General features: G+C 39.4%; 1 protein-coding gene across 5 annotated transcripts in view; it reads left to right on the forward strand.

Annotated features, from left to right (window-relative positions):
• The window catches only part of NTRK2 (neurotrophic receptor tyrosine kinase 2), a 240,212-nt gene that overhangs the window by 182,193 nt on the left and 40,477 nt on the right, over nt 1-17,542 (forward strand). For all 5 annotated transcript variants that reach the window (XM_075828697.1, XM_075828669.1, XM_075828691.1 and 2 more), the window contains 2 exons: nt 12,354-12,484; nt 15,585-15,757. In XM_075828697.1, coding sequence (XP_075684812.1) covers nt 12,354-12,484; nt 15,585-15,757 — 304 coding nt within the window. The remainder of the gene's footprint in view (nt 1-12,353; nt 12,485-15,584; nt 15,758-17,542) is intronic.

Here is a 17,542-nt window from a genome sequence, read left to right on the forward strand (position 1 = left end):
CCACTATAATGGGGGGCCCAGTTTGATTTTAACAAGGAGGCTCCCACTCTTCTTTTAGGAAATTCTAATTTCACAGTCTATGAGGGATTCATTCTGCAGTAGGTTTCATTATGCTGCTTCTCAAACACAGGGCCCCTATAGACTGAAGGTTGCTGAGTATTTTGGTTGCATAGTTTCCCAGGTAGTTAGAGTTCTAGATTAATACTTATAACTTAAAGGGGTTTTCCTATAATAGACATTTCTCATCTGTAGCTCCCATTTTTACTTTAATGGAGAGTGACTGCACATGCGTTCATGGATTGATGACATATCCAGTCAATATGGCATAAATGTTTATTGTGGGGAAACTCCGAATGTCCTTTATACTACTGTAGGAACGGCTTTAGTTGAGATGCTCTGCAGTTGTAATTGTGATTATATGGTAAATGCTGCCCTTTCCTCTATCATCATTCGTTTTAGGCATTACACTTTACATCAGTTTTTGATTAACCACAATCACACAACCCCATTTGCCTGTAGCAGTTAGAACTAGGAAAACATTGGCAATGATTACATGTATCTAGCCATTGCTTGCACATGCTAAATGGATTTTATGTGCTGATACGTTGAATGGAGATTATATAGTTAATTTAGCAACATGTATGAATTGTACAGTATACAAATATACACTAACAGAGAGAGCAATCATATAGATCCAATAGCTATCTAATGTCTATCTCATATCTATCTATCTATCTATCTATCTATCTATCTATCTATCTATCTATCTATCTATCTATCTATCTATCTATCTATCCCATATCTACCTATCTATCTATCTATCTATCTATCTATCTATCTATCTATCTATCTATCTATCTATCTATCTATCTATCTATCTATCTATCTATCTCATATCTATCTATCTATCTATCTATCTATCTATCTATCTATCTATCTATCTATCTATCTATCTATCTATCTATCTATCTATCTATCTATCTATCTATCTATCTATCTATCTATGTCATATCTATCTATCTATCTATCTATCTATCTATCTATCTATCTATCTATCTATCTATCTATCTATCTATCTATCTATCTATCTAGGGGCGTAGCTAGGAAAGACTGGGCCCCATAGCAAACTTTTGACTGGGGCCCCCCCTCCCCAGGGTGTCACACAACCCCCCCTTGTAGATAGTGCCTTTTTTACAGCCCCCTTTGTAGATAGCGCCATACATCCCCCTGTAGATAACGCCATACAGCCCCCCTGTAGATAACGCCATACAGCCCCCTCTGTAGATAGCGCCATACAGCCCCCCTGTAGATAGCCATACATCCCCCTGTAGATAACGCCATACAGCCCCCTGTAGATAGCGCCATACATCCCCCTGTAGATAACGCAATACAGCCCCCCCTGTAGATAACGCCATACAGCCCCCCCTGTAGATAACGCCATACAGCCCCCCTGTAAAGAACGCCATACAGCCCCCCCTGTAGAGAACGCCATACAGCCCCCCCTGTAGAGAACGCCATACAGCCCCCACCTGTAGGGAACGCCATACAGCCCCCCCTGTAGGGAACGCCATACAGCACCCTCCTGTAGGGAACGCCATACAGCCCCCCCCTGTAGGGAACGCCATACAGCCCCCCCTGTAGGGAACACCATACAGCCCCCTCCCCTTGTAGGGAACGCAATACAGCCCCCCGCTGTAGGGAACGCCATACAGCCCCCCCTGTAGGGAAGGCAATACAGCCCCCCGCTGTAGGGAACGCCATACAGCCCCCCCCCCTGTAGATAGCGCCATACAGCCCCCCCTGTAGGGAATGCCATACAGCCCCCCCCCCCTGTAGGGAACGCCAAACAGGCCCCCCCTGTAGGGAACGCCATACAGCCCCCCCCTGTAGGGAACGCCATACAGCCCCCCCCCCTGTAGGGAACGCCATACAGCCCCCCCTGTAGGGATCGCCATACAGCCCCCCCTGTAGGGATTGCCAAATAGGCCCCCCCCCCTGTAGGGAACGCCATACAGCGTCCCCCCTCCCAAAAAAATTTGACCTATAGTGTGTGCTACAAAAGACATGTATCCCCTATCCACAGGATAGGGGATACATGTGTGATCGCTGGCAGCGATAAGGAGAACGGGGGACCAAAAGTCCCCCGAAGTTCTCCATGACTAACCTCTGACTTCCGGCGTCTGCGCAGCTCAATAAAAATGAAAGGAGCGCTAGTCACGTATGCGCACAAGCGCGACCGGCGCTCCATTCATTTCTACGGAGCTGCCGACACAGACCACGGAAGTCCGAGGTTTGTGATGGAGGACTTCAGGGGACTTTCAGTCCCCTGTTCTCCCGATCAATGCCAGCGATCACACATGTATCCCCTATCCTGTGGATAGGGGATACATATATTTTGTTTAATGGCAGAGCGGGGAGATAACTCCCTGCTCTGCCATAGTTGTGTTCAGTGGCGTTGCGCTGTAGCAGCCATAGCGTCTGCTAGCGGAGCCTCCGGCCATGGTGGGGGCCCGTGCCGGCGGGCGACACGGGCCCCCTCATGCCGCGGGCCCCGTAGCAGCCGCTACGGCGGTAGTTACGCCACTGTATCTATCTATCTATCTATCCCCTATCTATCTATCTATCTATCCCATATCTATCTATCTATCTATCTATCTATCTATCTATCTATCTATCTATCCATCCATCCATCCATCCATCCATCTTACAGGTTCTTCAGGTCCAATCATTTACTATATTCTACATGACAATTACTCTGTCAGCCATTGAATTATATAATACAAAAGTACTCATGTTTGAGCCTGTTTCATTTTTCTATTAAGTTGGTGCCAACAACACACAAAATGGCAGTACTTAAAGAGGATCTGTCTGGTGCCCTATGCCTACATATCTGAGGATAGAGGGGGAGACGCTGAGCTCGTGATATATAATTTTTTATTATTTGATTCAGCAAATTCATTTAAAAAGCTGTTCAAATGCTTCCCCCACCCCACACAGTGAATGACAGCTCTTGCAGCATAAAAACTCATACAGGAAAAGCTGTCAATCACTGTGTGGGTGGGAGAAGCAGGACTCACATGCTTTCTCTATAAGTGCTGGCAGCACTTAAAGTGAAAATCAAGAAAAATTTTCATTAGTAGTAATATAGCATACTAGGACCCTTAACTATTTCACTCTAGTCCTTCTAATGCACGTTTTTAAGGTGCCCTGTACAAAATAGGTCCTTAACACCACAGAAAATGAGAAAGTGGCTGCATGTTACTTGGCTGTACAGGAGAAAATTTCAAAAAACTGCTTCTCTGACATCACTTCCTGCTCTGCAGCTATTGGATGAAGCTGCATCTCACAAACTTCCTTTTCTGCCCACCCCCTGCATGTGAACTGTGTTTAATATTGATAGCGAGCTCTCTGCTCTCTTCCAGATAATTCTCTCTGCTTTCTGATACAAATTCAGGAAGAAGCAGCTAAAATATAACAGAGGGCTCTCAGTATTTCCAGTATTATGTGTTGAGTGAATGCCGGGAGCGGGCAGAATAGAAAGTCTATTTTGTGTGTGTTAGGGCCCCTTTAATAGACTAGAATGAACTTATCAATTAGTTTGCTGTACACAGTGAGCTAAAGTAAATACGTCATATAACCATTACCCAAACTTACACAACCTTTATTTTGGATATGTATATCTCTGGGGCATTATGATAAATGGCATATTATCTGGAACAAGCACACTCTTTCCAATTGAATACAATTACTTTGCACAGCTATTTAACTTTGGCTCAGTTACATAAATCATGTGCTTAATATTGCAACCAATAAAACATTTGGCTTTCAACAGTAATTTACCATTAGAGAAGGTAAAGCTTGGTAAATCTAGAAAGTTTATTACATACCACGCAGGCTAAAAAGCACTATAAGCGCAGAATTAATTATGACAACTAGATAAATAAAAAAAGTAGACTAAAAGTGATTGTCTTCTTACATTAAGAACATAGATTATCAAGTATTTATATATGTTATCAAGCATTTTGTTTGTCTGATTATATGATCAGCCCAACATTTTCAATTCTCTAACACATTCAACTTGGGGCAAAAAGACGAAACATTGAGACGATTATTGTATGGGTAAATATGTGGTATTCCCAGGGAGAACAATTTTACAACTGATCGCTAAGTACACAGTTACGTGTTTTTTTACACAGGACGATTATCGGGAAAACGAGCGTTCATATAACGCTCGTTGCTGATAATTGCCCTGTGTAAACAGAGGAATGATCAGCAGATGACCAAGCAAATCTGCTGATCGTATCGTTTTAAAAAAGTGAAATATTATTGTTGTCGGCAGCACATCTCCCTGTGTAAACATCGAGACGTGCTGCCGACATGATAATAATGTATGGAGACGAGCGATCGGAGTAACGATCCCCATCCATAGCTCCGTGTGACAGGAGCAAACGAGCGACGATCAACGATGTCTCGTTAATCGGCGCTCACTGCACCGGCCGCTTAGTGGCCAGTGTAAAAGGACCTTTAGTTTCAATTCTCCAGCACTGATGTAATCGTCCAGTGAACTTTTCCTTTTTCCTTTTTGTGGGTACCAGCCGAAACGGTATAAACTTTAAGAAACTAAAGAAGGGTTATTCTCAATCCATTTTTTTCCCCAATAGTGGAAACAGATCACAATAGGTGGAAGGAAAAAGATTGTTTGGAAAAGTAGAGGGAGAATAATGTAAAAAAGTAATAGATTTCTTCTATTTTTGCTAATTTGTCACAACACAATGTTTCAGATCATCCAAATAATTTTAATATAAGATAAAGACGACACAAGTAAACACAAAATTCAACTATTAAGTGATCTTTCCATTTATTGAGGATAAAGATTTATTAAAAACCTATATAACATTGCCAGACACGTTCAATTTAAGTGATTTTTAGATTCAACAGGTCTGGCAATAATCATTCCCTAATGTGGCTAGTGAGATTGAACCTAATTGCTAATTGAATTTGGTTATCTGATTGATTTAGTAGCAAGTGATTTAGAAGTGGGCAAGTACTTTTTCATATAGGGCTTGGTAGGGCTGAAAACCATTTTTCCTTCATTAAATGAAATTATTTTACAAAAATATCACTTTACTTGAGTTATCTTTGTCTAATATTAAAAGTAGTTTGCTGATCTGAAATATTCAAGCGTGAAAAATATGCAAAACTAGAAGAACTTGCTTTTTCACAGCACTGTACAACAATAGTGATAGTCGATCTTTCATAGGTACAAAGGCCAGTACAGCAGCTGTACCATTTTTCAGCAATGAGATCTATCTGGGCCAAGAAGTCAAATTGCCAAAAGGGTTAAATTGGGGGCCGTTGTAGTAATTTTTATTGCATTATGATAAAATCCTTTGCAACATTCTGTTGCAAAGTCTAAAAATAATTGTACAAAATAAAAATTGAACCAAAGACCAGAAAAGAATGGAAAACTTCTATTTCTGTAAAATACCATTCCTTTTTTTCTATCCTCATCAGTAAGATCAATTTAGATTACAGAAATTTGTAGTTCATTATAACATTCTGAAAACAGACATTCAAGTAACTTTTAGATTTTTTTTAAGTACAAGAATAACAACAGAACACAGAAACACTTCAAGATGTGGTCAATATACCTCAAAGAATTAGGATTGAGAATGAAAGATTAGTTTATTCTCCATGACCAGCAAACTAAACGTTCTCTGGCACATGGAATTAAACAATCATATTGGAATCGTCATTTGGTTGGTTTAAGAAATTAAAGGGGTTATGTGGGGAGTGACAAGTATTAGCAGTGCACTCACTGCAGTATGTGAGTACACTCGCTAATATACATTTCGGTCCCCCGTCACACTGATTATGAGATTAGATTTGTATACTGTTCTGCTTGTAGATAGCGTACAGTGAGGCCGGTCACATGACGAAGAGTCGTGTCGTCATGAAGGAAGACTGTGCAACTAGACTTCCGGTCCCCCGGACCGGAATGTATATTAGGAGTGGACTGAAATACTGCAGTGAGTACACTGCTAATACTTTTCGCTCCCAACATAACCTCTTTAAGTCATCAACCTTCTAATAGTCATTTCACATGTAAATGTTGAGTTTAAGAAAGCTATCAATTATAAAGGGTATTACCAAATCATCTTCCTACTTATAGCGTTAGTACATGATTATAGATCTTTTTAAATTGGTTTTCTCTAAGACAATTTGTTCATCACTAGCTTCCTTTTCCCATCTCTAGGATTTAACCCTGACAACAACATTATTAAGTGTGCTGCTGTAGGTCTGAATAGGAATCTAACCACTTCTCTACAGTAAAACCACCATGGCCACAATTAAATGAATAGAAGTTCGAAATCCCATGGTATTGATTGCAATGACTGATTATTTCTGCCTTAAGCAGTTGTATAGCTTTTGGAATGATGTTTATTCCAAAGTTAAAGCAGGCCGTCCTCGTGAACTTTAGAAGGCACACAATTATAGCCATGACTATAAAGAGCCCCGTCTTACAAAACCAGTTAAATAATAGGTACAATAAATAGGAGACACAAAGACTCTTATGACTCCGAATGAGTGAGAGGGGTGATATAGTCATTTGTTCAAGCAAAGAAAGGCCTACATTGACAGGTAAATGGAAGTAAATTTTAGGAAACCTCCTCCTTCTAGATAATGACCTACATATCAATAGGACTTCTGCCCCATTAACACTTGAACGACCAAATAAATCATTAGTAATAAGGTACAGTATTTTTTATTTTCCTTCTTGTGCACAAGTACACTTCTCAAGGAATGGTTCACTCAACTGTTAAAGCTAGTGGCTACTTATACATATATATATATATATATATATATATATATATATATATATATAAAACACAAAAAATCATGGCCATGCCATTCCTATGTTTTTCTGAATATTTATTTTTACTAATATAATCTAAGATGTAGGATTAAAGTAAATGTGCAGTTTTAAAACCATAATCACCTACATCCTGAAAATTCAGGTTTTACTGCTATAAAATGAAATATCCTATTTAAACCAATAGTACAGGTACGACGAAAAAGCAACAAGGACCGAGAACGCTGCTGCTGGATGACATAGGGAATGATGATCTCGAGTCAATATTGTGAAATACTGCAATGTATTTTAGGCTTCACAACCCTTTCTTTAGACAGCGTCTCTTCTAAAATATGGTGTCTGATCAACGATATTCCAGTATTCTTGGAAGCTGCTGCGGTTTGTAGGGCTCTCATACACGTAAACTGTTTTAGCAGCCCCTATGCCTGAATCACTGACATTTTCTTACATAAAATAGTGGATTCAAAAGTGGATTAACCCTACACGGACATTACAGTATTGTGTTAGTAAGGGAACAAAATTTATTAGTGACCACTTTGTTGACGCCATGTGAGTTGTGCATGGTTAGGAGCCTGCCCAATAAAACCATAAGTCTAAGCTTAGCAAATCCTTGTATGACTTTGTGGCAATAGTGTAATAATATATTTGTCTTAACTGCAGTTAATTCTGACTGTATATTTTGAATGGAGAAAACTTTTGATGTTCTATCTTATCCCCTTATTTACAACCAATACGCCTTTTTATGACGGTCACTAAGGGGCCTTAGTCTAATCCCTGCATGGGTATCCCGTACCGAGTGGAGTCGGTTTTTGGCTGTCTAATGACAACCAAACTCCTACACTAACGGCCGGGGTCAGAGGAAGATCCGATTTCAGCTGGTTAAATCCTTAGATGCCGTAGTCGATAGCGACCATGGCCCCTAATTGGTTTGCAGAGGGAGGGGACTCCTTCTGTAAGCCCATCGGCGCCCATCGGGTTTCCAGGGCAGTTGGGGCTTAGAAATTATCCACAGGTCTGCTATGTACGGATGCCTTTCAGGCTCCTTGTCAGTGTAAAATTGATTGGAATAATACATTGTAATACATAAGTATTGCAATGTATTTAAGAAGCGATCATAGTATCGTAGGGTTAAGTCTCTTACTTTGTCTAAAAAAACAAAGCACGACACATCTATGCACTCCCTAGAGCTTTGCCACAACTGTTTTCCAAAGACAATTCTGAATCCTCATCAGGGAAATCTTCCCACCCTTTATCATCTCAACATGCCCAAATATCTTAACAAAGGTTCATCTAAACCAGACAACCCCTTTAAATATCCTGTGCTGGCGATTAGTGCTGGTCCTAGCTGTCAGACCCCCACCGATCTAGCATTTTTTCACCTATTTAGTGTATAAGTGAAAAATGGTAATGGCTGGAATATCCCTTTAGGCCCAGAGGTAGGGCTTAATAGGAAAAACACAATGTATTGCAATACACTAGTATTAGTATTAAAGATCGCTGGTTTAAGTCTCCTAGGAGGACTAATACATTTTTTTATAGTTAAATAAAGTTTTTAGTAAAGTACAAAAAAAAACTCAATTTTTAAAGTTACAATAACCTTTTCCAATTTTTCTTTTTAAAGTAATATAAAAATAAAAAAAAAGTAACATAACTAGTATCGCCACGTCCGTAAAAGTCCAAACTATTACAATATAAAAAAAATTTACTCGCAGGTTAAACATCGTATAAAAACAAAAAGCCCAAATTGCTGTTTTTTGGACCCAGCTCTAAAAAAAAAAATGTAACAAAAAGGTGATGAAAAAGACGTATGTCCGAAAAAATTGTATCAATAAAAACTAAAGCCTGCCTCGCAAAAGCCCTCACACCGCTCCATCAATGGAAAAATAAAAAAGTTATGGCTTTCGGAATATGGCGACACAAAAAAATAATAGTTTTAACAAATATTAGAAGATTAAAAATAATATAGATAAATTTGGTATCGCCGTAATTGTATTGACCCACAGAATAAAGATAGGTTGCCATTTAAACCGAATGGTGAAGGTCATAAAAACGAAACCCAATAACCAATGGAGGAAGCACAGTTTTTTCCAATTCCACCCCACAAATACCAGTATAAATTAAACCGTGCCAATAACAACTACAGCTCATCCAGCAAAAAATAAGCCTTCGTTGATAGAAAACCACTCCGTTGATGGAAAAAATTTATAAATGATGGCTCTTTTAAGGTGGGGAGGGTAAAAAGAAAACGGAAACAAATGAATAAGGGCCTGGTCGTTAAGGGGTTAGCAAAACGAATGCAATGTTCCAGGTGCAGATGTTCTGGGTATAACTTAGTAGCGTACACTGTCATACATAGTCAAACAATATAGAACTCATATTACAGTACTTCGCTCTGCTCTGCCTCCTGCGGTAAACCGTTTCCTTCCACTATCATTAACTGATTATTTTAAAATGTTTCTTTAATGTCTATGAAGAAGTCCATGCAGCGCAAATTACTGAGATTATAGAGAACATATTTCTATGACAGGATCCCTTTTGTAGGATAATGGCTTTGTAGTTAAGGAAGCCACATTGTTCAATGGACTCACTGCTTTCCTTTTTTAATTTTTAAAGTAATGATACAAAACATGTTTCTTCACTACAATGCTACATTCAAGCTTAAGGAATCGGGAGGAGAAACGCTATATGTTCGCGGACTCTGAATAGTCTCTAGTTCGATATAAAGTAGAGATTAAGAACATTAGTAGCTACAACTATTAAGAGAACAGAAGTGAACAAGCCCAATAAATGGAGTTACATTTCTCTAATATTCTATCCATACAGTATATTGTCGCCTCTTCAAAAAGTTGGATTTTCTTTTTATATTTTTTCTTTTTTTTTTCTTTCGATTTTTTTAATTGACCTTTGGATATGATTACATGTACACTATTACATTACTTCTCTCATTGCTTCGGAGTGGCCACACGGTTCACTAAATGTGGGAATCATCATCAGAACTTAGGGTTGCTTTGTTCAAGTCCCTTAATAAGCACATGGGCGGAAATTACTTGGTATAAGAAAAACACTAATATATCTAAATAAGGACATCTTATAGCCAGATTTCTATTTATATAGGATATGTTTAACATGTAATAAAAATAAAACAGTCGGTAATTTTGCACTTACTAAGTTGCCCCCAGAATAGGGGCTGTAATGATGTGTATCCTATATGCTAATACCCCCCCCCTCCCTTTATTAAGCATACATCCATATTAAGAATCCATTTTATATGGGTCTATAATATGGCACCCATAGACTGCCCATACTGTACCTCTATGTACCTATGATTTTATACAGAGGCACATGGAAGTTTTTTCAAAGACTTGTATAAAATCAATGATAGAAAAACGTGCTTCCAAGTCTGTAATACGGATCTGTAGGTTCTCCATGTGTGGCTGTACAGGATCCATATAGACTTTGACATGGATCCTAAGACTTGTTGAATGTGCGGCCTGTTTCCAAAAAGACTAAGTGGTTGGTAACCAACTGACACTTAACCCAAGGGCAAACCAAAATACATAAAAGCCCTAATTCTTAGTTCATTTATTTCTATTTTACCCATGCAGCTGTTTCAATATTGATCCTCTATCCACTATACTCATATACTAGACTATTATAATAAATAATTTTGTTATTATTTAATGGGATAATCACTTTTATCGTCACTATCATTATAATTATTATTATTATTATTATTATTATTATTATTATTATTATTATTATTATTAAGTTAACTCCTCTTTACATTATGAAAGAAAGAATGGGTTACTTATTTAACTACCATCTTATTAATGAAATGAATATGGATGGGGGAAAAAAATTGCCGTCCTTTCTGCCATTTATTTTTATGGCATTTGTGATGTTGTTCTTTCTTGCTTCCCACAATCCCTGTCATATGTTTCCTAATCTAAATAAGCAGCACATCAGACAGAAATACTTGTTTCCTAAGTTTGATCGAGAGAATTAAGATTGCAGCATCTGATGTGAGCGCTATTCTGGGAAGCGCGATGAGTGATGGGAACATTTGTTGGATTGGTTTGTCATACTTGTTATCAAGCCTTTTAAATAATCATTAACAATGATCCTTAAATACATTAAGAATAATTCATTTAAATATTTCTAAATCTGTCTCGCCCATCAACTGAACAACTTTTCTCCAAGCTCAGATTAGCTTTTTCTATTTATACTGCAATTTGGCTACATTCTGAGCATTGCTCAAAAAGCTTGGCTCCGTTTTCTAAACCGGGCAGGTCACATTTACATGTCTAACTATATTACCTAAATGGTGTAGTGGAATATTCATCCCAGGGCTGCAGAGCATCAGGACGTCGGAGGGATATACCGCCATGGTAAGTATCCTTTTTTTTTTCTGTGCAGTTTTCCACAGTGGGTATTCCGGACTGCAATCTGCACCACAATTTGGTGTGTTTTTTTGGCCAGAATTCCCTGCGGCACACAGGGCAGATACGCTGCATGTTTTTACGCAGCGTATCTGCCCTGTGTGAACATACCCTTAGAATTTGCTGAGAAAAATCTCCTGAAAATGGCACTAAAGAAGTAAGAGACATAATTTTATTGAATCCTCCCATGAGAGTATTATACCTCAAAAGGGCTGACATATGCTCTTCAAGTCTACCATATAAACTGACAGGTTAAATGGTTATTTACAACTCAGACACTTATATCCACATAAATGTCTGATAGTTGCAGGTCCCACACTCATTTCTATGATAGTTCTGGAAACAGTCGAGCACACTTGCTTCGCTGTTTCCATAACACCCATAGAAGTGAATGGAGAGGGTCATGTACATATGCGTTACCACCTTTTCATTTATTCTCCACCTCTCCAGGTGGGATGGAGGTTGGGTGACCCCCGATCTTGAGATGGGATTTCCCCTTTAATTGATTTTCTATTAAATTGGTCCTAGTGATTTCCCTAGTGTATTAGATTGTGAGTTTAATTGGGGACAGGAACTGATGTGAATGATAATTATCCCTGTACAGCGCTGTAGAATATGCTGGCGCTATATAAGCGATACATAAATAAATATAAACACAGTGTATCAAACCTACACATATCAAACACACATCATGCCAAATGCAACACTTGTGTGATGAAGCAACTGGAGTTGATCTAATACATTTGGTGTCATACACGGAATGTTTACTATGGATTTACAATTAATATCTGGACATATATGATTATCATAACAAATCAATAAATATATCTATACCAGATAAAGCAGATGTTCACCACCTTCTTCATATTAATATACTGTATTTTATCTGTCAGAGTTTAGTGTATGAAATATTCCAATATTGTCACCATATAAACATGAAATTGATAATGTGTTTAAAAATGAAGATATTTTTTCCTTCTAGCGTCTGAGATTTGTATCATTATGTTTTAATACTTTTACATTTTCTTTTATCATTACAGTTGTTCAACATATAAAGAGACATAACATTGTATTGAAGAGAGAACTGGGAGAAGGAGCATTTGGCAAAGTGTTTCTTGCAGAATGCTATAACTTGTACCCTGAGCAGGATAAGATACTTGTTGCCGTAAAGGTAATACTTTACCTGTTAACAACTTGCTACCATTCATGTATGCATTAAAGAAGTATTCCACTTCTCAGACATTTATGGTATATAACATTCACAGGATATGTCCTAAATGTCCAATAGACCCACACCTATCTCTAGAAGGGCGAACTCCGACCTCCGTTCTACCTTATTTTGCTGGTGCTGGGCTCCAGCCATTCCGGTAGCTTGTAGTACGGAAACAGCCAAGCTTGCTGAGCTACGCTGTTTCTGTAACTCCCATGGAAGTGAATTGGAATTACGGAAACAGCATAGCACAGCGAGCGACACTGTTTCCGTAGTTCCCAGGTTCCAAAAACAGCATATAGGAGTTATAGAAACAGTGTAGCTCAGCGAACTCTGCTGTTTCCTTACTCCAAGCCACCTAGTAACCCAGTGCCCGGAGCCCAGCGACAGTGGAAGAAAGTAGTACAGGGGTTTAGGGGGCCCCGTTCTCGAGATAGGTGTGGATCCCACAGGTGGTACTGGCATTTATCAGACCCCGAGCTTATGATTTAAAAAAAAAAAAATGCATAATCTAAGTTGTAAAGGATCTGACAGACACAGCTTCTGTGTCGACGCCCGTGGTTAATCAGTCTGCATCTGTTCCTATGTCTGATAGAGTGACTCGATCTGCTACCACTCAGGCTGGTAGGCTGAGGAATGGGAGAACCTATCACAGCCTGGCCAGACGGAGCTAGCTCCCGCCCTTGGTCTATTTATACCTTAACTTCCTGCTCTCCTTTGCCTGTGATTCTGTCTTGTTTCCTGGCTCTGCTGTTACTGCTAGTACTATTGACCTCTGCTTCAAATTGACCCTGGCTTCACTGACTACGCTCCTGCTCTGCGTTTGGTACCTCGTACACTCCTGGTTTGACTCGGCTCATTCACTACTCTTGTTGCTCATGGTGTTGCCGTGGGCAACTGCCCCATTTCCCTTAGCTTCTGTGTACCCTTGTCTGTTTGTCTGTCGTGCACTTATTGAGCGTAGGGACCATCGCCCAGTTGTACGCTGTCGCCTAGGATGGGCCGTGCAAGTAGGCAGGGACTGAGTGGCGGGTAGATTAGGGCTCACCTGTCTGTCTCCCTACCCCGACATTACACTAGTACCAAGATAATACTGCCATATACATCCAACATAATATCACCATAGAGTGCCTGAATAATATACAGTATCCAAATGATACTTTCTACATAGTACTTAATACATAATACTGCCATATAGTTCCCCAATCATACTAGAAATCAATTCCCAAATAATACCACCATACACAACTTAATAATACTGGATGATTTTAGTTTGCACCTAAGGTTCCTTTAATCAAGGGCACCCTAGTAAATAGAATTCTCAGCTATTGCCCAATTTGTCACCCGTAAACTCAGCCCTTGGAACAGGAACCTTATTTACGATTTTTGGAGGCTATTACAGTAAAGGAGACCAATGTTTTGAATTTTTTAGGACATTTTCTTCCCAACCACACTAGACTTTCTGTCAATTGGTCATATCAAACAGCTGATATGAGACAATGATTTGTGCAGTCATATAAAGTAATAAAACTGCAGCTTATCATCTAAAACCAACACAGCACCTCTAGGAGAAGCCCATACTAATAGACTGGAGCATACGTTTATCAATCATTGCGTGCTAATGTTGGAGGTGTAAGGGCCTGTTCACATCAGCGTTGCCCTTACTGCGCTATTGATCGACTGCTCTATTGATTCCGTCAAAACAACGGAACCTGTTCACAGCGGTGACAAACGGAAACCATTAGCAAAGTTTCCGTCACCATTGAGATCAATGGTGATGAAAACGTAATTGAAGGTTTCCGTTTGCCTTTCCATTGAGGGGTTAAACCTCCGATGGAACCCCTCAACGGAAGGGCAATGCTCATGTGAACAGGGCCTAAGGTGGCCATAGCTGTAACAATTGTGACTAACATTTTATTGTGTTTTTTTATGGTGTGATTGTAGCGTAGGTTTCAACTACAATAGTATTAAAGGGGTATTTCGGTTACAACAAGTTACTCCCTACCCGTAGGATAAGGGGTACCTTGCTGATCGGTGGGTGTCCCACAGCTCGGACCCCCACCATTTACGAGAACGGGGAGCCCGACGTTGCCCGAATCCCAAGTTTGAACCGAGCAGCAGGTCGCTCCCATTCATTCCCTATTGCAGAACCGGAAAAAACTGAACACTGCACTCAGCTATCTCCGGCGCTCCCATAGAGACTGAATGGAGCGGCAGTGCGCATGAGCGACCTGCCGCTCGGTTCAAACTTCGGGCTCCACGTTCTCGTAAACGGTGGGGGTCCGAGCTGTGAGACACCCACCGATCAGCAAGTTACCCCTTACCCTACGGATAAGGAGTAACTTGTTGTAACCGGAATACCCCTTTAACTTATGTGGTAATTATATTTATATGCTTGGACTACGTTCATTGACAAATTTTGGGTTGAAGGCTGTTGAAATAAATTACCATAAAAAAAAACATGCAGCAGTGCCTATTGTATTGTGATAATCTGATGTTTAACAGCTGTCTTTTGGATGATCATGGTGATAACTAGTTGGAGAATTAAGCCCTTTTTTATTTCTATATCCATACATCAACTGAATCTATATAGAAATGATAGTAGAAAACATACCATCCTTTCTTGATGTTCAGATTGCACCAGGATGGCACACATTATCTGCATAGGACATCATTTAACCCATTGAATGGAGAATATAAAATAAATACAGTGAGTGGGAGTTATCATGTGTTTCCTACCTATGCGAAATGATCGGCACAGCTTCATCTCCCATGTCCCCCTCCTGTGGGCCTCTCTGACTCCTTCTCTTGCCGTCTTCCGGTTGCCTGGCAACACTAACAGCTTTGTATTCCGCTTACAAACGCAGATCCCAGGTCGCTTTTATTGTTTTTTTTTTCTTATGTTGTAGGTTTACATTCTGCTTTTCATACAAAAGTTACATAATCTCCAGAAATCATACACGTTATATGTATTTATATCTATAATTTCCACACATGAACCTGTCAATATAGTCATAAAACTAGTATATGTGCTAATAATCAATATATATTCATCTTACAGACACTAAAAGAAGCAAGTGACAATGCCCGAAAAGACTTCCATCGAGAGGCAGAGTTACTGACAAATCTACAGCACGAACACATTGTAACGTTTTATGGAGTGTGTGTGGAGGGGGACCCGCTCATTATGGTGTTTGAGTACATGAAGCATGGAGACCTGAACAAATTCCTCAGGTAATAATGTATACCAAGCTGTTCCTGTTTAGTTACTCTATAGGAATATATGGGATGGCTGAGCGATTAAATATTACTGTTGTTGGCAGCGCATCTCCCTGTGTAAACATGATAGAAATGTGCTGTATTTCACTGACCACCGCTCCGTTCCGTGCCGCCACGGGGTCACATGACCTGTACTCTGACGACACAGATCCTATAGCATTTACTACAGAAACCGCATGTCAGCCTCTCATTGCAAGTCTACGAGACTCACATTGGGGCTCTCATAAACTGCCATTCAGACACTGACTTTCGGTCCCTACAGCAGACATTGTAGGATACAGGGAGTCTTAATGAAGATCACATGACCCCAAGGCAGCCCGCAACTGACCAGCGTCCTGTGAAATGCAGCAGCAAGTAAGTCACTACACATGTCCGCGTTACACTATATTGCATTTGCAAATAGGGGTGGGGGTAGATAGAAAAAGAAACCTGTAGTGTTTCTTTACAACTTCTTTATGTAATTTTCACTAGAGATTTTGTGGCCCTTAGGAAAAAAAAAGATTCAGTCTATAGTATACTCTGAGTTTCTGTTAGTTGTATATTTTGCAATAAAGCCTGCTCCATCTGCATGTCCCAGTAACATACATATGATAATGTGTTCAAATTTTGTAAAAAAAATGTAAATGCTTAGAGATAGTATTTTTTTTGTGTCTTATTCAACAAATTCAATTCTGTAGCAGCTCTTAAAATATATTTGCTTTACAGAGATATGTGATGCAAATGGTTAGACTGCGTTTAGCTGAATATATCTGTTATATATGCTAAATTAGATTGCACACTATTGGTATACAAGCTGCATACCAGTACTTCATCATGACCACTATATCCGTTCTGTATGTAGACAAAATAACTGTGAATACTGCCTGATATAAAGCACGTAGTCATAGCAGAATGGCAGGCAAAGCAACTAGGGGCCCAAAAATACTATGCCATATAACCAATTCCACACATAGCTATATAAATAACTATAGTAAGTTTGGCCTTTACTGTTACTTAGTCAACAATTTTCATTTAAATATAAGTGTAGAATTTAATTTACCAAATATGCTAAATATACAGCAAGCATTGTATGGTTTTCACTGCATAAGCATCTTAGATTAGTTCAGATTCTGTCATATTATATATTATTATTAGTATTATTATTATATATCGGGATATTTAAAAAAGCTCCACCTTTAATTTAATATTGAAATGGAGATTATATAGTTAATTTAGCGACATGGTGCATTGTACAGTATACAAATATACATTAATGGAGACCTCTGCAGTGATTTAATTCCATGTTTTATCAAAAGAATACGTGGCAATATATACCTACAAAATGTACACATACACAGCGGGTTCCCACTTTCTTCTCTAGTGTACTCCCAGTCAGTACAGACAGGTAAATAACACAAGATATATATGAATAGGAATATCGTGTGATTTCTGATATGATTTTAAAGCGCCGTGGAAGAGTTTAAGAAGAGGAACAGAAGGGCTGCTGGCCATGTCTCTTGATTCCGCTATCAGTGATGGCAGGATCCAGAGGATTGATGCATACCATGCATGGTCACGTATGGCATTCTTGTTACAATGGCAGAACTACTAAGCACTTGTAACATAACTAAGGTCCCAAGCACACGACCGTAAAATCGCCCGCAATTATGGACCATAATTGCGGTCCGCAATTATGGGCTGATTTGTTTCTATGGCCGACGGACACCTTCCCGTATATTTACGGGAAATTGTCCGTGTCGT

The sequence above is a fragment of the Rhinoderma darwinii genome, chromosome 1, assembly GCF_050947455.1.
Source record: "Rhinoderma darwinii isolate aRhiDar2 chromosome 1, aRhiDar2.hap1, whole genome shotgun sequence".
In the NCBI taxonomy this organism is placed as follows: Eukaryota; Metazoa; Chordata; class Amphibia; order Anura; family Rhinodermatidae; genus Rhinoderma; species Rhinoderma darwinii.